Source organism: Colobus angolensis, unplaced genomic scaffold, assembly GCF_000951035.1.
Source record: "Colobus angolensis palliatus isolate OR3802 unplaced genomic scaffold, Cang.pa_1.0 Scaffold61, whole genome shotgun sequence".
In the NCBI taxonomy this organism is placed as follows: domain Eukaryota; kingdom Metazoa; phylum Chordata; class Mammalia; order Primates; family Cercopithecidae; genus Colobus; species Colobus angolensis.
Window position 1 is genome coordinate 1,344,282 of NW_012119710.1, and position 21,875 is coordinate 1,366,156.

General features: G+C 53.5%; 1 protein-coding gene across 1 annotated transcript in view; it reads right to left on the bottom strand.

The window, feature by feature from the left end:
* ALX4 (ALX homeobox 4) overlaps positions 1–21,379 on the bottom strand; it is a 49,176-nt gene extending 27,797 nt beyond the window's left edge. The window contains exon 1 of the mRNA XM_011963273.1: positions 20,797–21,379. Within this exon, the coding sequence (XP_011818663.1) occupies positions 20,797–21,256 (460 nt within the window). The 5' untranslated portion in view covers positions 21,257–21,379. The remainder of the gene's footprint in view (positions 1–20,796) is intronic.
* Positions 21,380–21,875: the final 496 nt, after the last annotated feature.

The following is a 21,875-nucleotide window of genomic DNA, read 5'->3' on the forward strand; positions in this document are numbered from 1 at the left end:
ACTATGTTGGCCAGGCTGGTCTCGAACTCCTGACCTCAGGTGATCCACCTGCTTTGGCCTCCCAAAGTGCTGGGATTACAGGCATGAGCCACACTGTGCCCAGCCTGCAACTTACAGTTAAATGATTCAGCTGTATATGGTATGCATGTACATCAATACATACATACACAGAGAGAGACACAGAGAGAGACCCAGACAGACCGAAAATGACAATGCAAATATGGCAAAACATCACCATTTGGGGAGTCAGCATAAAAGGCATCTGGGAATTCTTTGTAGTCCATTTGTAACTTTTCTCTAAGCGTAATATTATATCAAAATAAAAGGTTTTTTAAAAGCAAAGGTATGTGGACTAATGGAAAGAAGGCACCTTCCCTAGGAACTCCTCTTGTGAAGCTGGCATTTGTAAGCATTTGAACAGGACTTGGACAAGTTTACCTAGCAACCTCCCCGCCTTCCCCTCATCACCACACCATTCACAATTCTACAAGGGGCCTTGTATGTTGCAATAAAAATCACAGAACAAATGCCAACTCTGGGAGCACACCTTGCTCGCCAGCCCTCTGGAAGCCCTCACTTCCACGGAAGCCATTGTGACCAATGAGAACACCGGGCTCCTTTGAGCAGCTCTTCTGAGAGCTGTAGGAGGCCGAGGTCAAGCTACTGTTGGAACTTAAAAGTTTAAAAAGTACTTTAATTTTTGAGTCTACTGTAATTTCAACTGTCCTACAGTCAGTCCAAATGAGTAGAGTTTCCTTGTATAAAAAAAAAAAAAAAATAGTGGAAAGAAAGAACCATCCTTAGGACCTCTGTCCAGCCCTCAGCCCCCACGGCCCCTCTGCCAAGGCCTGGGTCCCCTCCACCCCCCAGCTCGTGTCTGGAATTTGTCTTTCCTGTTCTCTCCCCGACCCTGTGTCTTGCTTCACTGATTCATTCATTGGGCACCTCGTCAGAGCTTCCCTTAGGAATCATGGGCTAGGGGAAGAGATGGATGAGAGCCAAGCATAGTCAAGTGTTCCAGGGTCTGCAGGGCAAGAGTCTTGTTTCCCAGACATGGCAGGGCCCACAGAAAGGAGCGGTCGGTTTCCATTGAAAAGGTCGGAGAAGGCTTCCGCGATGGAGTGGCTCTTGAATTGGGTATTGCCAGCCAAGGAGGGCTCAGCAAGGCATGTTGCATTTTATGGTAAAACAAGATACCAATATACCATCCCCCCACCCCAAATAGGGCAAATTCCAAATTACCAAGGGAGAAGCCTTAGACAGGAGCTCTCCAACCAGGGCCGATGACAACCATGACAGCAATAATGTAATGCCTTGTATTCGCGTTGCGACCCACCCACTATCTCCTCTGACCCTCTATCCCATGAGGTCAGTGTTGGTACCTCCATTTCACAGATGAGAAAACTGAAGTCCAGTGAAGATGAATGACTTGCTCAAGATCATGTAGCCAGGAGGGGCAGACCAGATGGTCCCATGCCAAGCCCACTGCCTCTCAAGGTGGTGACAAGTCATGTTTCTAACATGGAGGACTCCTGGAGGGGTCAGGCAGGCTTCATCTTGTCCTAAGGGGGCACCGCTCAGCCACTGGGGTCATTTCTATCTCAAAGGACTGGGGTAAACCAAGCTTCAGGGTCTCCATGAGAAGCCCACGTGTGATCTAACACTTGGAGATCACTTTCTGATGCCTTCTGGAGTGGGACAGGTGTTCTGGCTTTAGTCCGGGCTCTAAGTGCCCCTGTCAGCTTCTCTCCTCAAGGAGGCTAGAAGTTTCCCAGCTCCTCGTCCCATCCCCAAGCTCCATCTCATGGCGTGGGTGGCTGGATGAGACCCTGTCCCCTGCAGGACCCACTGCCAGAGAAGCAGAGTCTCCCATGCTCTCCCCTATCCTAGCAATACATCTCCAGGGCTCAGAGACCCCACTGGACCAGACCCTCCCTTCACAGTCAAGGTGCAGAGGCCCAGAGCGAGGTCATACTGCCTGATAATGGAAGGGCCAGGACTCGAACCCTGCACCTCCCACGTCCAGCCCTGTAGTCTCTCCGCCCATCGTCCCTCTCAACAACCCTAAACCATGTGGTCCCGGGCGTGTCCCGAGACATCTCTCACTTAATTCCCCCAAGCCTCTGTTTCCCTTCTGTAGCAGAAAGAATCCTGCAGCTCCACCACCTTCACCAAGACACTGTAATATCGCTTTCATCCGGAGGCAGGCGAGACGGAGAGGCTCAGATCCTGCACGAGGCGAAATGGAATGAATGAGAAGTCTTTGGCGTAGGACAGGCCTGGGCTTGGCCCCTGGTTCTGCCACTTATTTGCTACATTCATTCATTCAAGAGCATTCCTGGAGCATCAGCTATGCACTGGGCACAGTTCCGGGTGGTGAATATACAGAGCCCAGTAAAACACAGTCCCTCCCTTCAAATGGCTTGCTGTGATTACAGTGCAGGGTGGTGACCGGGGCAGGGGCACCTAGCCCAGCCTTGGGGCGAATCCAGATCTCTGTAGAGGAGGGGTTTTGAGGCAGCGATGTGGTTGGAGAGGTCTGTTGAAGCTGTGTTTAGCTAACGTGTCACATACAACTAGGGAATGCCAGTTTCCCCCATGAAAGAAATGGGGGCAGAGACTAAAGGAGATTATTAAGGAGGCTCCCAAGTCACCCTGTGGTTCTGCCACAGAAGGGTATCCTTGGAAAAGTGACTTGACCTTTGTGTGCCTCAGTTTCCTCATCTGTAAGATGAGGCTGAGAACATTCACAGCCCAGAATGGCTGAGGTCTGACTGAAGTAGAGTGCAAGATGGCATATCCCCTGCCCCACACATGGCACCCACTCTATCAATGGGATGCCGCCACGATACATTAATACAGTTATGATTTGGGGATGAATTTGGCCGTGGCAGCTGACAGCCAGGGCAACATCACTCAGCCTGCAACTGTGTCATCCCCACCCGCTTCCTTCCCCAGGTGCATCCTCTCCAGTTCAGGTTTCCCGAGTGGCAACTCCCAGAATGACATTTATGAACCATAAACCTCTGTCAAAAGTAGCTCCCTGGGTCCCTTTCAATGAAGGGCCCATTTCACATACATATAACAGAGACTATAAATGGGGTGAAATACTGGCAACTGCTGTAAAAATCAAATGTTAAATGTACATTTATTTGGTTATATAGACTTAAAAAACTTTTAAAGAGTGGAATCGTGGCAGCCTCTGCCTTTAGACTGTGCCCTCGCCAAGGGCAGGGGAGGGGTGTTACGAGGCAGTGTTATCCCTTGCTGTGCCTGGTGTCGGTGTCTGGAACCCAAGAAGCATGTGCTGAATTGAACTAATCTTAAACAACTGAATTTCTTTCTTTCTTTCTTTCTTTTTTGGAGATGGAGTCTTGCTCTGCTGCCCAGGCTGAAGTGCAGTGGCATGATCTTGGCTCACTGTACTTCTGGGTTCAAGCGATTCTCCTGCCTCAGCCTCCCGAGTAGCTGAGACTACAGGCACACGCAGCCATGCCCGGCTAATTTTTTGTATTTTAGTAGAGACAGGGTTTCACCATTGTTGCCCAGGCTGGTCTCGAACTCCCGAGCTCAGGAAATCTGCCTGCCTCGGCCTCCCAAAGTGCTAGGATTACAGGCATGAGTCACTGCGCCTGGCCAAGCAGTTGAATTTCTTAGCCTGCAGAAGCAGCGTATGACCCCAGAAAGAATGTGCTGCTTTCACCAACATCAAATCTTTTCTTTCTCAAATGTGCTCATTCTTTTATTTTTATTTATGTATTTATTTATTGAGATGGAGTCTCGCTGTGTCACCCAGGCTGGAGTGCATTGATGTCATCTTGGTTTACTGCAACCTCTGCCCCCCCCGGGGTTCAAGCCATTCTCCTGCCTCAGCCTCCCGAGTAGCTGGGGTTACAGGCACCCGCCACTGCACCTGGCTAATTTTTGTACTTTTAGTAGAGATGGGGTTTCACCATCTTGGCCAGGCTGATCTTGAACTCCTGACCTCAAGATCCACCCACCTCAGTCTCCCAAAGTGCTGGGATTACAGGTGTGAGCCACCTCACCCGGCCCAAATGTACTCATTTTAATCTAGAGAATCACTTACAAACGGAAAAAGCAACAAGGCTTTTCTCCCCTTGGATGAGAAGGGGAAAGTAATGGCTCAATTAATTATAGGATTGCTTTTTTTTTTTTTTTTTCTGTTGCCTAGGCTGGCGTACAGTGGTATAATCACAGCTCACTGCAGCCTCAACCTCCTGGGCTCAAGCAATCCTCCCTCCTCAGCCTCCTGAGTAGCTGGTACTAAGGGCGGACAGCACCACACCCAGCTAATTTAATTTTGTTTTGTTTTGTTTTTTGTAGAAACGAGGTGTCACTATGTTGCCCAGGCTGGTCTCAGACTGCTGGATTCAAGTAATTCTCCCACCTCAGCCTCCCAAAGTGCTGGAATACAGGCGTGAGCCACCATGCCCAGTCCTACTTTGTATTTTAAGAAAGTCATCAACTTCCTTAAAGCTGATAAGAATGGAAAAGATTTTTCAATATTTGCTTTTTAAAAAAGCATTTACAACTATAAGATAGTCAATAATTCAAAATATCTAAAGGATAATTATATCTAAGTTTTGGTTGGTGTTTTTGTATAAATGGCTGGGATTTGGAGTAGATGGGTTCCAAGGATTTTGCCTATCACATATAGTAAGGATAAAATACAAATAATATTTCAGCAGTCACAATTAACATGTTAGTTAAAAATGGTTCTTTTGGCCCTGCATGGTAGCTCATGCCTGTAATCCCAGCATTTTAGGAAGCCAAGATGGGCAGACTGCTTGAGCTCAGGAGTTTGAGACCTGCCTGGGCAACAAAGTAAGACCCCCATCTCTACAAAAAAAAGTAAAAATTAGCTGGGTGCGGTGGCACAAGCCTGTAGTCCCAGTTACTCAGGAGGCTGAGGCAGGAGAACTGCTTGAGTCCAGGAGATTGTGGCTGCAGTGGGCCATGATTTAGCCATTGCATTCCATCCTGAGTGATAGTGACACCCTGTCTGAGGGAGGGAGGGAAGGAAGGAAGGAAGGAAGGAAGGAAGGAAGGAAGGAAGGAAGGAAGGAAGGAAGGAAATGGTTTTTTCATTGACTTCTGCTCATCTGAACAAAATAAAAAATTCAAGTAAGTCTCTGCTTTAAAATCCATGGTGTGGCCGGGTGCAGTGGCTCACACTTGTAATCCCAGCACTATGGGAGGCTGAGGTGGGCAGATCACCTGAGGTCAGGAGTTCGAGACCAGCCTGGCCAACATGGCAAAACCCCAACTTAAAAAAAGAAAAAAAATAAAATAAAATACATGGTGTGTCCCTTCTACCAAGAAAACCTTAATCCACAGCGAACGTGAGACAAATACATCTCTTTTCCACCTGTTACTACTTCTCGGGAGGATGGATCCCCTGCAACAGGATGGATCTCCTGAGAATATACTTTGTGTAGCACAAAACTGGGCTCTGTGGAATCTTCTCTCATGGGGCTAAATCCTGGGAGACGCGTTAGTACAGCAGGGGTTGGGCACACGTGTTCCCTGAGGAGGCCTGGCCCTCACTGTCCACCTGCCACATGGTACGAGCGATGTTTCCAAACTGGCCTCTTGTCCCTGGCCTTGCCGACGCTGGGCAAGTGACAGGCTATTACTCATTCTGTTTAGAAGGGTTTGTCTCCTCCTTCTTCACCCACAGGAGCTGCTCCCACACATCACGTGGGGGTCCTGGGCTGGGCTGGCCTTGTTCTCAGGATGGCTCTGGAGGAAGGAGGGAGTGGGGTCTGGGGGGTCAGGGGACGTGGTCATCATTTCAGTAGATGAGCGAAGATGGTGTGGTACACGTACAGCATGTGGTGTGCTGAAAACCCCTCCCAGTGCGCCCCCTCCACAGTTCACAGAGCTCTCATATGCTGGTTGAGTCTGATGGGCACATAGGCATGAGGGCGTCCAGGCAGGGGAGTGAAGAGGAAAAGGCTCGTTGGCTTCAGGAAATCTGGGTTCAATTCACAGCGGGACACCTCACCTTCCTCACCTGCAAATTGAGGATACTAGTATCCCCCAGTGGGTTTCCGTGAAAAGTCTCAGCCCAGGTCTGGCCCAGGGCAATGCCCACCGGGTGCTTTCTTAATTGCAGGTGGGCAAGCTGGGGCCCAGGGAGGGTGCAGAGCCTGCCTAACATTCCCTGAGCCCGATTCTCTGTGCCCAGCCCTGTGCTGATCAGAGAGGAACACAACACAACCACTGCCCTGGGGACAGGCTGAAGTTCTGGGTCAAATAAACACAGAAAACACATTCAGCAGGGACAGAGTTATTCCCCAGCTCATGATGCATGGGTACGAGGTGCAGCAGCCCATGGGGAGGAGGGGCCGGAGGGGCCTGGGTGGCCTTTGTCCCTCCTTGAAGCCTCCTGCCACTGCATTAGGTAGAGATAGCAGCCCCCACACCTCCCATCACTCATCCATGTTTTAAAAGACAATGTCAACCACACAATAATCATGGATTCAGTAATAATTTGTTCATTGTCCAACTCTATGCATCCCAGTCAACTTTAATTGCCTATCAAGGTTTCTGGCCAGTCTGACAGAGTCAAGGTTGCAGCAAAATCTTACCAATCATAACAGCTAACATTGACTGGGCACTTACTATACTCCAGGAACTGTTCTAAGATCCTTACCTATTTATTTATATATTTATTTATTTAGAGACAGAGTTTTACTCTTGTTACCCAGGCTAGAGTGCAATGGCGTGATCTCGGCTCACTGCAACCTCTGCCTCCTGGGTTCAAGTGATTCTCCTGCCTCAGTCTCCCTAGTAGCTGAGATTACAGGCGCCCACCACCATGCCCAGCTAATTTTTTGTATTTTTAGTAGAGACAGAGTTTCACTATGTTGGCCAGGCTGGTCTCAAACTCCTGAATTCAGGAGATCCACCTACCTCAGCCTCCCAAAATGCTGGGATTACAGGCGTGAGCAACCACACCCGGCTCAATTCTTACCTGTTTTACCTTATTTAAGCCTCACCCTATCACTAACAGGTAGACATGATTCTTATCCCCATTTGACAGGTAAGGAAACTGAGGCAAAGAGGGCAACTAATTTGCCTGAGGTCACTCAACTGTGTGGGCTAAAATCTGTTTCCAGGTCCTGAGCTCCACTGGCTTCTCCAAACCAAAGGCATCTAAAGCATCAGGCAGCCTGTGTAGCCCAATCGTGGAATGAACATAGTTTCTATGATTTTCCAAGAACTCTAGAAATTATGCCTTAGGGCACATGGCTGGAAGACCAGGCTCAAGCAGGCCTCTGTTTAGCCACCTAGGCCGGGGAAGTCCCCAGGAGGGGGAGCAGGGGACAGCTGCTTCTCTGCAGCTGTGCTCCCCTTGGAGCCTGCTGTCCCATCCCTGGAGCCCCAGCCCCTGGTTGTGCCGCTCACTGGATGGCCTGGGGTGGGGGACAGGGAGTTGCAAGTGCCTCTCTTGGGAGTCAAAGAGAAAATCTTCAAAATATGCATAGGGCCAGCAGCGTGGAGCCACTGGCTGCTTCCCTCTTGGAGCTCCTCCCAGCTCCACTGGAAGCATTCTGGAATCATCTTAATAAAGGAAGTGGTCCCAGATCTGAGCATCTCAGGAGGTGGGTGTATAGACCCTCAGAGCACATGAGAATTTCCCCAAAGGCCACACGTCCTCATGGGATGGTCAACTGAAGGGGCAGAGGGGCCCCCAAATAGCCAGGGGCCTAGCCAGGGCCAAAACTGTGGCTCCAGAGTCCTCGCCTGTGGCTCTGCCCTCCACCCCTTCTCACCAGCTCTAGGTCCTGGAAAACAAATTTGTCCCTGAGCTCAATTTCCGTGACCTGTCAGTCACTGGCCAGCAGGCAAGGAGATGAACGGATGGCCTACGAGGGTCCTTGTACATTCTGCGATCCTGGACTTCACATCAGAAGGTCATTCAGGGGCCAGACAGACAGACAAATGCAACAGAATAGAGACCAGACGTAAACTCTCAAATATATGCTCTACTGATTTTCAACAAAGGTCCCGAGACCAGTTGGTGAGAAAAGGGCCATCTTTTCTACAAATGGTGCTGGGAAAAGTGGATATCCCCACGAGGAAGAATGAAGTTGGAGCCTTATGTTATGTCATATTCAAAATGAAAGTGCATCAAAGACCTAAACCTAAGAGCTCAACTACAAAGCTCTTAGAAGACATAGGGGAAAATCTTCATGACACTGGAGTTATTGATGATTTCTTGGATGTGACACCAAAAGCACAAACAACAAAAGAAGAAGTTGAAAAATTGTGCTTCTTCATCAAAATGTAAAACTTTTGTGCATCAAAGGACAGTATCCAGGGAGTGAAAGGACTCCCTGGAGTAGAACGAGAAGAAATATTTGCAAATCATATATCTGAAAAGGTATTAATATCCAGAATTCCTATGACTCAAGAACAAGGAAACAAACAACCCCATTCAACAATGGGCAAAGTACTTGAATACACTTCAAAGAAGATACACAAATGGCCAGACACCAAAGGAGAAATACTGTATGATTCCACTTATAAGAGGTACCTACGGCCGGGCGCGGTGGCTCACACCTGTAATCCCAGCACTGTGGGAGGCTGAGGCGGGTGAATCACCTGAGGTCAGGAGTTCAAGACCAGCCTGGCCAACATGGCAAAACCCCATCTCTACCAAAAACACAAAAAGTAGCCGGGCGTGGTGGTGGGTGCCTGTAATCGCAGCTACTTGGGAGGCTGAGGCAGGAGAATCGCTTAAGCCTGGGAAGCAGAGGTTGCAGTGAGCCGATATTGTGCCATGGCACTCCAGCCTGGGTGACCGAGTGAGACTCTGTCTCAAAAAATAAAATATAAAATAAAATAAAAGATTGTCTTCGGCCGTGCCCCTGCCATTCCTCAGCCCACCTCACTGGCATCCATCATGCCCCTGCGCTCCACACACTCGCTTCATGTTCTTCCCTTACCCAAAGGCTTAGTTCATGCTGTTTCCTGAGTCTAGAGGGCCTCTTTCAGCTCCTTCAGCTGGTGAGTCCCTATTCAACCTTCAAGGTCCACTTCAAATGTCCATGCTCAGGAAGCCCCAGTCCATTCACCTTCCCTTGGGATTCCCATGGCATGTAGCACATTCTAACCAGGCTATGGGCTCTCTGAGGGTAGGAGCCAGTTCCTTCACTGCCAAACACTCTGGTCCCTGCCTGACACAGAAATGCCAGGCTGAAGGATCTGTTAGATGCGAGGAGGAGCTTTTTCCAGGAGCACACTCCTCCGTGCGTTTCTTCTGAGCTGTTCCACCTCTTTGAGCTTTGACTTCCATCTGTAAAATGGAGATTCGATTCCTCCACATAGGCCTTTGGTGAGACTCAGGGGATCATGGATGTTCAAGTGCCCTCAGATTGCAAATGCTGGGTTGGGGCAGGTGGAAGGAATCACGGGTGTGCTGGGAAGAGCCCAGGCCTTGGAGCTGGATGCCCTGCTGGGAACCCAGGTGAGGTCAGATGGCATCCTGGCCAGAACAGAGGGCTGCATCCCTTGCAGGTGAGTCTCAGAATCCCAGGATGGAGGATGAGTGAATGAGGGACTAAGGGAGGAGCTTCAGCAGCTCTCAAGCAGCCCGCTGGGCAGGCGGCAGGAATGGAGGTGCCAGGGGGAAGGACACAGAACTCACTGTAGGGAATGGGGGAGACCTGAGAAGATTTGGGGACGAAGGGAGAAAACCACTTGACTAGAGCCAACCCCGGGGGATGTGGCAGTCAGACTGCAGGCCTGTGGCCTGTGGGGTGAGACCCAAAAGAGGAGCAGTGAGGAAAAGGGGTGCTCCTCCGACTGCTAGAGTCGGAGAGGACCAAGGCTTGTGCTAATTAGAGCTACCCAGAGCCTCCCTGCTCCTATACCCCACAGGAAACCCTGCAAAAAAAAAAAATCAATCATTTTCTACCAGAATGCAAGAGAACGACAAAGCAGGCTCTCACCCCAGGCCTCAATTCAAAGGAAGGATGAACGAAGAGAGAGTGGAAAGATTTACAGAGTTCCTAGCATGTTCCCCTCCCATAAGATCCACTCATTCATTCACTGAGCAACAGACATTTATTGAGCATCTACTATATAGACTAGCTCCAGGTTCTGGGAAAGTTTGAAACAAGACAGACAAAGTCTCCTGCAGTCTCATGTTTCCTAGAGGGCAGGTGTTATTTCCCCACTGTTCCCACAGATGGCTTCTCAGCTCCACCCTACCTAAATCAGAGGTTCTGTCATGTTCCTGAAACCTCTGGAAACTCATGCAGTCATTCCTCATACCAGCTATGAGGCCCTATGCCATGCCTGGGACCCTGTTTTCACCTAGTACAGGTGAGAAAGCTGTGCCCAAGGTCACAGAGTCCGTGTAGAACTTCAACCTGGCAGGTGCTGAAACTTACTCTTGACACCATTTGTCTTCTGCATCCCTGGATGTGAAGCTGAGAAGAATGCTTTGGGGGTTAAGGGTTTATTTTTTATTTTTTATTTTTATTTATTTATTTATTTTGAGGTGGACTCTTGCTCTGTCGCCCAGGCTGGAGTGCAGTGGTGCGATCTCAGCTCACTGCGAGCTCCACCTTCTGGGTTCACGCCATTCTCCTGCCTCAGCCTCCCGAGTAGCTGGGACTACAGGCGCCCGCCACCACGCCCAGCTGATATTTTGTATTTTTAGCACAGACGGGGTTTCACTGTGTTAGCCAGGATGGTCTTGATCTCCTGACCTCGTGATCCACCTGTCTTGGCCTCCCAAAGTGCTGGGATTACAGGCTTAAGCCACCGTGCCCTGCCCTGGGGGCCATGTTTGTAAGACCCTGTCTTTCATCTCCACATCATCTGGGACAAAATTAGGGTGATCTCATGTCTAATCAAGTTCATTCTAGAACAGGATGCCTTTCAGGTTTCTTGGAGCCCTTGGCCAGCAAGACTTGACGCTTCCTTCCTGGCTGTCTCACTGTGGATGAGTTACTTATTTTCCATGAACCTCAGTTTTCATCCATGAAATGGGGATGGTAATACTACCAATCTCATAAGATTGTGATGGCAGTTAAGTGAAATAATACATAAGCAGCACTGGCGTACTGCCTGGCACACAGGAAGGGACGCTCAGTCGTTCTGGGCTGTTACGTGCTTCTGCGGCAGCAGCCAACTCTAAGTCTTCTTTGCCTCAAAACCCATTATTGTCTCTGCCCTGCAGATGGGAAAACTCAGACCAGGAGCCAGGCCTGATATCCCAGACTCTTACCTTTGGCAGACTGCACCAGCTTTCCCCCTTTCCTGGCGCAATGAATGGGGAAGAGTGTGGGGTCCTGAGGCATCTGGAGGATTCTGGAGGGCCCATCCGTCTCTCTTGGTGAATATCACAGAACCCCAAGGCCTCTGAAACCACCAAGTCCCATGAAGAAGGTTCAGAGATGGGGAGGTTGAGGCCACAATAGGGGAGCCGTGCAGTAGAGCTACGTGCATGTTTGTCTTCCCCATTTGAAAGTGAGCTCCCTCCTTGAAGTCAGGGGCCATGGAGCTGGGGTTGTCCCAGCTCCACGCTGGGATGTGAACCAGGTGTGAATGAATCCTTGTGGCCACGTAGAGACATCAGGAAGGCTGACACATCCAGGAGGACCCCAAACTCTACATCCCTACTCTGAAACCTGATCAGAACCCCACCACTATCATGTGCAATATCCCAGCACCCTCAAAGGGTATAGTGTGAGGGGTGGGGAAGAAAACCTGGTGGTGCAGGATGTACAGAGCAGGCGCATTACCTCTCTCCATCATCACATCCTCCTCACACTCCCCTCACAGGTGGGACAGGGCCAAAGTGCCATTCAACACATGGAGAAATGGAGTGGCACTAGAGAGGTAAGGGGGCTGTTATACACAGCTGTTTCCGTAGAAAACCAAGACCTATTGATCTACAGAGAAAGCATGGAGACAGAAAAGCAGAAAGTCAAGAGAGAAGAAGCCTCAGGATTTCCAGCCGCTAGAGAAGACTCATTGGCCTGGACAAATCCCAGCTTCCCTCAACTTTCCTGAACCCTCCCCTTAAGTGGCTTCCAGTAAGCTCCCAAACCCTGGTGGCGCCTGCACACCCCATGGCAAGCCAGCCTGACCTTCTCCTCAGAGCCTGAGTCAGGGCTTTCCCCATCTCAGCACCCATCCCACTGAACTGGAATTTCAAGGTCACTTGTCTGTCTCTTCCTCTGGACCTGAAGGCAGGGGCTGCATCCAGAGCTTCCCTGGATCCCCTACAAGGCCTGGCATAGTGACGGGCAAAGTTTGGTGAGCCATGCGTAAATGGAATCAGGCCTCTCAGTCCTCTTGTCTGTGAAATAAGACATGTGGGCCAGGCGATGACTACCATCTCTTCCAACCTTGGGTGGGCCCCCCACCATGTCACCATGACCCATTGTGTGTGTGCTGCAGAGTCAGGGGAGGTACCAGGTTCCTGGATATAACCAAAGGCCCTCAGGGCCTGGTGGATGGTCCTGCACAGTGGGAGGAGTTGGTCATCTGGCCTCAGCTGACCCTGGCTTGTGGTTTTCACGAACTTAGGAAAAGAAAACTCAGCTTGGGGAGCTGGCCAGAGAGCAGGAGTCCCAGCCTGGTGTGGCTGCATTAGAGTCAGGTCCCTGCAGGCCCACCAGGGATTCCATGGGTGCTCTCCTGCTGTCCTCTAATGCCCAAGAGCTCACGGTGGGGTTTGCTTTACTTCTGACTGAGGCAGAACTGCAAGCATCTGCCCTATTTGATGCACAGAGAGTGCAACTTACTGGACTTACTGCAGGAGCCACATCCAACAAGAGAGGAGGTGAGTGGAGCTGATTCCCCAACACTTTCTGCCTTTCCACCCATCGTAGTGGAAGGAGGAGAACTCAGTGAGTTCCCGCCCTCCTACTAACCTGGCTGTGGGGGTCCATTTCCCCTTGGGCCTCAGTTTGCTCATGTGCTAAATGGGGTCAGCAGTGTGCATAAAGACAGTGCCAAGGTCGCATCTCTTCCGTAGTGAGCCACATGGGACAGAGGGTACATTCCAGAGTTAGTGGCTTGTCAGAAGGCCTTGCCGCAGTGTGGGTGGGCTGGATGGGCCACGTTCGAGGGCCTTAGGATGTCGCTGGGGGTGGTTGGACCCCACCCGGGGACTTGCCACAGGGAGATTCTGCCTGCCACTCACTGAGTCAGCTGCTCCTGGGAGCCATGACCAGGGACAGGAAGGCCACAGGCCATGATGCAAGGGCGCTTAGTCACTGTCTCCCTAGGGGCACCTCTGGAGGCAGAGGCTGCGCCACCCACAGACTCAGAGAAGCTCCAGAGCCGTGCACATGGGTACTCACCCTTGCACACCTGAGGCTCACACACTGGGGTACATAGACACAAGTACCGGAGGACAGGCATGCCTTTCACTGGACTACACACAAACCCTCGGCCTCGCCCGGAAACACTCAGACAGCAGGATGTGGACCCAGAGAGAATGGGCGCGGCACACGCGGCTCACATTCACGCCGTGCACACGCTCACACAAACACCTAAGCCGGCCCTCACACAGCCAAAGGTGCTCCTGGGTGCACTTAACCATGCAGGCGTAACACTGCAGGAGACACCAGTTCTTCATTCATTCTTCCAGCCAGCGAACATTTGTTAAGCCCAACTGTACAACGCACTTGGAAGGACATAAGCTGTAACACAGGAGGCAGGGGCTTGGCATGTTCTATCTTCTGGGAGAAGGTCTGTCCAGGGAAGGTGCTCCATAAATACTGGGATAGGGAAGATGAGTGGACACAGGGACCATGCGCCCAGGGCCTTAGCTTGAGCCTGGTCATGTGTGGACACAACGACAGCCGCTTACCCTCTCCCTATTTACATCCCAGTCCTGAGCCCAGAACCTGCATTCCACCGCGGCCCTGCAGGACCTCCAGCTGCCTTTGTGTCCTGGGATGGCTCCCCACTCAGGACCTGTGTCAGCCTCCAGGGAAGCCTCTTCCACCTACCTTACCCCAATTTCTCCTGGACAAAAATGCGTGTGGGGGTGAGGAGGGAAGACAAAGGGGGTAAAGGTGGGCCCAGACTGCTACCAGCACAGAAACTCCGAGACGGTCTTTGGAAATTGTCAACACTCCTGCATTTCATACAACTGAAATTCAGACCCCGGAGCAGAACAGACTTCTCGAAGGCCATGCAGGAGTAGAGAATGCAAAGGTGGAGGCTGAGGCGATCTACACCCGGACTGTGGGCCCTGGTCCCCATGTGTGCCACACTAGACATCAGTGTCGTGGTCCAAACCTCCCACAGCTTTCCAGCCTGGGTTGTGCCCTTCAGAGCCCCGGAGAGCCAGTTGTTCTGCTCTGACCTGGGTCACCAGGTCCTGTCCCTCTAGGAGGTGCGTAGGGCCAACGTCCATGCTCGGGGATCTCCAGTTCAGAATAAAAATCCACTCTTAAAGAATCTGCTTTAAGAATCCGGCGAAGCCAGCACTGGCTCCCTCTCTGCCCCCAATGTGCACGCGCGCCAGTGCCCTGCAGCTATGACTAAGCGGTCCTCAGTACAAGCCGCGCCTTCACCGGGAAAGACAGGTACTTGGCAGCTGATGGCGCCTCTTACCCCGCCGGTATCTCCCAGTGACCCCATCCTCGCCAAAAGGGCACCCTGGGAGCCGCCAAGCGCCAGGGTGACCCTTTCAACTGCCTCTGGAGTCCAAATCTGAACCGGCCTGCAGCCCAGCATGCCACCCTACACACCCCAGCCTTGGCTCCTGGGAGCCTTGCCCCTGCGTGGCTCTTCCTCACTGCTGAGCCACAACGTCCTTCCATTCCTCCCTCTCCTCCGCGCTGGCTGGTGCGGGTTGGGGTCAGGTGGAGAAGCCTGCCGGCCGTTGCTAAGGTGACAAAATGTGCTGCGGGTGGGGGCCGGGGCAGGGCCGGCGCAGCTGGTGGGAGGCCGCTGTCCCTTCCTGGACACAGTGGAAGCTTCTGCCGCATCATTAAATTTTTGTCATCCTTTCTGAAGGACCTGCTTCCAGGCAGCACGCAAGTTGTTGCCTCAGGTTTATTCCGCACCCCTGTACTGGGTGAAAAAGGAGCATCTTGAAGGAGATGGGGGTGTCGCCGGTTTGTATATCTGCAGAGGAGAGGTGTGCCGGGCTGCACCTCTGGAGGCAGCTCCCTGGAGGCCGCGGGTAACTGATGTTAGAGAAGACCCCGGCTGCAGCTGGGAGGGCTCACAGGCTGGAGAGAGGTGCCTCCTCCTTCCAGCAAAGGGCCCTGTTTGGAAGGGCTGCTTCTCACTTGTCTAGTGGCACCGCAGGACGGTCGGCTGCCACTCGAAATCCCCCGGACTGCATCATCACATAGCCAGGTCCTCGCAGTGTTGGTTTCCCAGTCCGATGACTGTCACCTCGGTGAGGACGTGTGCCGACGGCTGGAGAACCCTGCGCTGCGGGCGCACATGGCCAGGTGGCGCCTGGCAGGGGACGTCCGGGTGCAGGACACTGCTCTTACCGCCCCACCCCAAACCGTTGCCTGGGCCTAGGTCCTTCGGCTTCCTGAGCAGGGGTTTGGGGGGCTAAGGACACTGAGGCTCCGGGGGCAGGAAGTTCTCTCTGGTCAAGCGTTCTCTCTTCTCTCCAGCATACACCCCCGTATCACCCACCTCGCCTACCTTCGCCGCGAGAGGCGCACCGAGGCAGCGCACCCCCCATGAGCCATCCCAAGGCCTCGGAGCCTCAGGAACTCCGGGCAACTATCCCCCTCCTCTCCTGACCTCGGGCACCCCAGTCTAGGGGTCTTCAGAGAAGCCCGAAGCCCGGACAGACGCACCAGACGTCAACCACCTTTCATCCCTGGCAGCAGCAAAGGCCAATATATTTCCATTTCTTATTTCAGTTTGCCACCAAAACAAAGCTGCGCGCGGCTGCGGGTAGGAAGGGGCTGATACCGAGAAGAACGGACGTGTCGGAGAAAGTGCGCCCAGCTGATCTTAGAAACCAGAGTCCTCGGGGGGCCTCAGGGACTTCACCGAGATTTTCTGTAGGGCGTTTTAATCTGTTTTCCTACTGCGGGCCGGCATCGCAGTGCGTGCGGCTCAGGGCTTGGTGACTCCGGCTTAGCCCAGTTTTCCGGGCGAGGTTCCTGGGGCAGCCGCTTGGAACTTCGCATTAGAATCGGGACTGCAAATGTCTGGGCGAAAGTGTCACCCTATTCAAGAAACACTGCTGTCAGGAACAAAATGGGGTCCCCGGTGCTCCGAAGTATCTTCTGAAATTTTCTTAAAACAACTTACAAAAAAATGTTTTTGCTTTAACGTTTTACAACGTTTAATGAAACACTTAAATGGTCTGTTTCTTTATCCAGATGGTCGTCCTAACAGTGTACACATACATAACAATTCTTCCAACTTTCCTCCTCAGAGCTAAGCACTTCACTGTACGTAAAGTATAATAAAGAAAAGATTGTGCAGGATTGTGCAAGTCGATTGACTTAAAATATTGAGTTTTAATCCAGGCCCTCTGTTTTTCTATTTAAGAACCTATGTGTTTGGACCAGACTGGTGAAGCAGGCTGCCGGTTATGGAAATTAACAAAGTAACAAATTAAAAGCATCTTCTTCCTTCGCCATCCCTCCCTCCAAAATTAAACAACAGTCGCCCCTTCTCGAGCAGGCTTCAGTCCCAGGCTCGAGTTTTCCCGCGATCACCCCAGTCACCCACTGGCTGTTGCTGCTTCTGTCGGGTTTTCGTTTCTGCCTTCTTTGGGTCGTCTCTCGTATACAAAACACAACCCAGTTTTCTAACTAAATTCAAATACGACCCTCGCAGAATTTACACATTTCGTGCTGCATGGATTGTGTCTGTGCAGGGGAAATAAATACCCGCTGGTATTTAACCACTGCGTCTAATTCGAAAAATCGGGACTGGACCCCTAGGCGGCACCCCAGGGGCTTCAGCCTGGCCCGCGCCTCCCCAGACCTTGGCGCTGAGAGCGCTGCTTTTGAGGGTGGGTGGATGGAGAGGCAGCAATCTGCTTTCAACAGAAACCTGTCTGCACCGAATCGAAAGCGAAAGGGAAGGGGGAAACGGGGCAGCTTCCCGCAGCGGCCCCGCGTCTCGGGACTGGTAGACTAGGACCGGCACGCGCCGGCTGCGGCTCCGGGGGTCGGATCCGGAATTTGGGGGCAAGGCGCTGGAGTCCCTGCCCTGAGTACAAGGAGGCTCTTGCGTCGCTGAGAAACGTCGGGTCTCCAACCTGACATGTCTCCTGGGGCCCAGGCGGCCCACCCTGGGCTCGGGCAAGGAATTCAGGAGGCCAAAGAGCGGACCCAGAGTCTGGGGGTAGACTGGTGAGGTCTTGGGTTGCAGCAGAAGAGGGCTCAGTGGGGGCTCTTTCGTAAAACCGCGGTCTCCGCACCCAAAGGACACGGTGGAGCCGCCTTAATCATCGTTCTTTTAGCATATTTGGGGAAAGGAAGGCCCAAGTTGGGGCAGGGACGCCTGCAGCCCAGAAGGGTTTCTCTCACCAACTCTTTTCGCAACCCAGACCAGACTTGGCCAGCAGAGACTAGAGGCGGCTTCCCGGCCCCGCATTCCCTCGGCTTGGCCCTGGCGCAGCTGCCCGGGGCACCTTCTTTGACGAGGGGTAGTTTGACTCTGCCAGGAGTGGGCCCCGAAGCTGAGGTCCAGAGGGAGGCCTCCGAGCTTTATCATTTTGTTAGGTGTAGTTACACACGTGAACGACCAGCTTTTGTCCCCACCCCCAGGGCTGGGAATGGTTGCCAGGTCTCAGCTGCCTGCCTGAAGACCGGAATCAGCCAGCCCAGGTACTGGCACCAAGGTTGCCCCTGCCTCCGACTTTCCCCATGCTCCTGGGAAAGTCTAAGGATTTTTCCCTGAACTCCATCTCTCCCCTTTTGAGCATATACACTCTCACAACTGTGGGAGAGAATTGTTGTGAGTGCATGCCTCAGTTTCCCTGCTTGCTGGCAGGGTAGGGATCCCACTCCAGAGGCCCTCCTCCTGGCTACCTCTGTAAAGGGCAGAGCCTCACCTTTTGGAGCCTCAGTTTCTTCATCTGAGACCTAACATGCCTAATCCCTTTCCTAGAAGGACCAGACATCTCCTGGTTGGGGAGACTCAGCTGCTGAGAGAAGGAAAAGAACAGTGACTTGCTGTTTATTGTTTGTGGCTTTGCCCCGAGCAGAGCCTCCATCTTAGGCAGCATGGAGTGGGGTCCTGCGGGTGGTTAGAGGCTGCCTTTGGACCCAGCCTGCAGTTCACGACCAGAGCAGTGGCAGGGGCTTGCCCTATCCTCAGAATTGGGTGCTCTTAAGTTCCCAACAGCCCGGAGATAGACAGGGATGGAAATGTGGGTGGGGGTTGGGGGGATAGAAGGGGGGAGCTCTTGCCTCTTGCTGTCTCTGCAGAGGCACATTTATGACCCAGCAAGGCCTTTCTGTTATCACCCCAGGATGCAGATGAGGAAACCAGGGTTTGGGAAGGTGTTTGCTGTCAGGTCACACTGCCACAGGTTAGGGGCAGTACTGGGTCAAGTGGCTGGCTCTTTCCCTCAGCTCCAAAGGCTAGTGCAAGTAAAGGAAAGGCCAGGCTGGCTGTGGGGATCCAGCAGGGCACAGAGAGAAGGTTCAGGGGAGGCCAGCCCTCTCTGCTTTCCCTCTGGACTCGAAGGCATTTAACCAAGAGGTGGGGAGCTCCTTAGGCTCTCTTCTTGCCTGATATCTCAGCCTCTTCAGAGGTCTCACTGGTAATTTTCGTTAAAATATGGCATTTCAATGCAGTGGAGAGAAAACATGAGCCCCCTGGCTATGCAGGATGAACCTCCATGGGTCCCCTAGTCTGCGACCTGCCCTCACCTAATAGTCCTGAATGACAAGGATGAGCTGGGGCTTGCGTCCCTGGGCTGGGAAGGCCGGCTGGTATGGACAGGGCTGAGATTCTCTGCCAGCCTAGCACGGTGAAGGAGCACTTGCATGAGAGGTGTGTGTGTGTCTGCGTGTGGAGTTGTGTGTGTCTGTGTGTGGAGCTGTGTGTGTTTGCGTGTGGAGCTGTGTGTGTACGTGTGTGAAGCTGTGTGCGTACGTGTGTGGAGCTGTGTGTGCGTGTGGAGCTGTGTGTGTCTGCGTGTGGAGCTGTGGGTGTCTGCGTGTGGAGCTTTGGGGGTCTGTGATCTGAATGCCTGGTCTCATTCCAACTGGAGGTGAAGAGGAAGGTGGAGGAAGTGGGGAAGGGCCACTGAAGCTTTCTAAATCTTCTCTCAGTTCTGTCCTTTGGGTTTGGGAGTATGTGGCTCATTCAAGGCCACATGGGCATGTGTTCTTGGGGTATGACCACATCGGCTCCTAAAGAAGATGCGTGTGTATGTGTGTGTGAGTGCATCTGCAGACAAGCGTATGACTGAATGTTTGTCAGCAGCCATCTATGAACTAGTTCTGCGCCTGTGAAAGAAGGAACCTGAATATGAGAAAACATCCGCCATGGGCTGTTTTCTCAAGGTTATTCCAGCCACCAAGGCCTCTGCCGTGTCCCAGCCTCTGTCCCCAGGCCTAATGCCTCTTCATCAGCCTGGATCAGGGCAAATTCCCTGCCCCCAACTCATCTCACCAGGGCCGGGCCTGAAGGCCAAGGCCTCCAGGAGAGTATGTGCTCAGGGCTCCCGACTCAGAGAAGGTTTTTCTCTTTCTGCGTCGTTGCTCCCCCTTGCGCATTGGGGTTCAGGAACCCCGATTCTGTGGAAGAAGAGAAGGCCTGGGCTACCGAGCTGCTCTGGCTGGAGACCCGCTCTAGCTAGAGACCGTCCTTGAGTGTCTCTCTCCCCGGCAATGATGGCTGTGCTCTGGGGGCCCAGGCCTGCCTCCTGTGGCTGCGTTCAAGGGGGCTTGGAGGTCATTTAGGCCAGCTCCCTCGGGTTCCCCATAGGCTCAAATCAGGACCCAGACCCTTCTCTTTTGCCACAGCCCTGGCCCACCCGGGACTCGGGACTTCCTGTCTCCCCTGCTACTCCGTCCTAAACCATTGTTCTGAGGCCTGCCGCCTCCAAGAATCGCCGAGGGAGAAACTCCCGGGGAACGGGCCTGCCCGCATCCCCACCGCCAGTAGTGCTCAGGGTCCCAGGACTCGGGTCTTGCCAGACCCCAGTTTCTCCTGGGACCCCACGGTCTCTGACACCGCACTGTGTCGCGCCAGTGCGCCTGGATTTCCCATGAGCTTTCGGCCCACCACGCTCCGGGCTTCCTGCCGGGCTCCACACCTGCGGCGCTCTCACCTGCGGCGGAGCCGCCCGAGGAGCCTCCCAGCCCGCGAGGAGCGAGGCCTCTGCAGTCCCGCAGCCCCTCAGTCCCGCAGCCCCGCGGCCCCGCAGCCCAGCGGCCGCGAGCCAGAGCGCTGCGCGGAGACCCCTTTGCGCCGCGCGGAGACTCCTTGCCGCCGCACACCCTGGGCCGGTAAGAAGCATCCGCTTCAAATCCCGCCCAGCAGGCAGCGCAAAGCGAGCGGTTTGGGGGAATGCTGAAGGGACCGGGAAAAACAAACTCCAGGTCGAGTTTAACAGCCGAAACGTTCCGTGCCTAGGCCGGCGGACATGAAGGAGACAGAACAGATCCCTTGGCTTCCTCGCAGCGATCGATCCCGTTTACTGACCGGAGTCACCCGCGGCTGCCCCCAGCCCGCCCCCAGCCCGCCAACTCATACCTCCCGCAAGCCACCAGTTTCAAGGGATGCGGAAGCCAAGCACACCGTGGTCCCCAGCCCCAGGTGACCCGCACGTGCACTCACCGTAACAGGGAATCTGCAAGGCCGCGTTGTGGCCACTGCTGCCTTCCTGGAGTTTGAGGCTGCCGTCCGGGGGCGTCTTGCAGGCGCCTCGCTGCAAGTAAAGATGTGGTTGCGCGGGCGGTTGGGGCTGCGGTTGCTGCTGCTGGGGCTGCGGCGGCGGCTGGGGCTGCGGGGTCGACGGCTGGGGCTGGAACTTGTTAAAGGAGCCCCGCGCCCCGGCGCCACTCTCCAGGGGTGTCGCTAGGTCCTGCTGCCCAGCGCTGTAACGGGCCCGGTTCTTGGCGTCCCCGAATCCCTGTGCTTTGGCGGCGGCCGACAGGAAAGTTGTGCCGAACTTGTCGCCTCCGGGAAATGCCCTAAAAGGCGACGAGCCCTCCCGACTCTGCGACACCGGGCTGTAGTAGGCGTCCATGGCAGCAGCCGGCGACTCGCAGTAAGAGACGCAAGTCTCAGCATTCATGCCTGGCTTGCGCGGGCGGCGGGCGGGGGCGCGAGCGAGGGCGCGAGGACGCCACCGCGCGCCTTGGCTGGGAGTTTGGGGAGGCGAGGAGGCTGTGGCTGTGCACTCCGCGCCCGGCCTGCTCGCTCTCCCTCCTCCCCTTCACGCCTGCCTCTCTCTCTCCCCTCTTCTTTCTCTCTCTCTCTCCTCTCTCTCCCTCCTCTCTCTCTTCCCCTCCCTCCCCCCTTCTCTCTTCCTCTCTCTCTCTCCCTCTCTCTTTTTCCTCCCTCCCCACAGCTAGCCGAGGGAAAGAACGGAGGGCAGTAAAAAGATTCAGATGTTTCGGAAAGTTGACCAGATCTCCCAAACCCTCTTAAGGTTTTGCAGCGGAAAAAAAAAAAAGGAAATTTTTTCCCCTCACTTGCTTCTTCCTTTCCCCCTCTCTCGTCCCCTCCTTCTCTCTCCTTCCACTGGCCCCTGCCCCCTCCTCTCCACTCTTAAGGAGATGCTGCTAACTCGCTAGCGGGGATTCAACCCGGAGGTGCCCGAGGGCTTTCCGATTCTAGGCGGGGCTGGGGAGGTGCCAGGACCCCCAGAGCTCCCGAGGCTAGGCTGCGAATTGACGGAGTGTAGGAGCTTT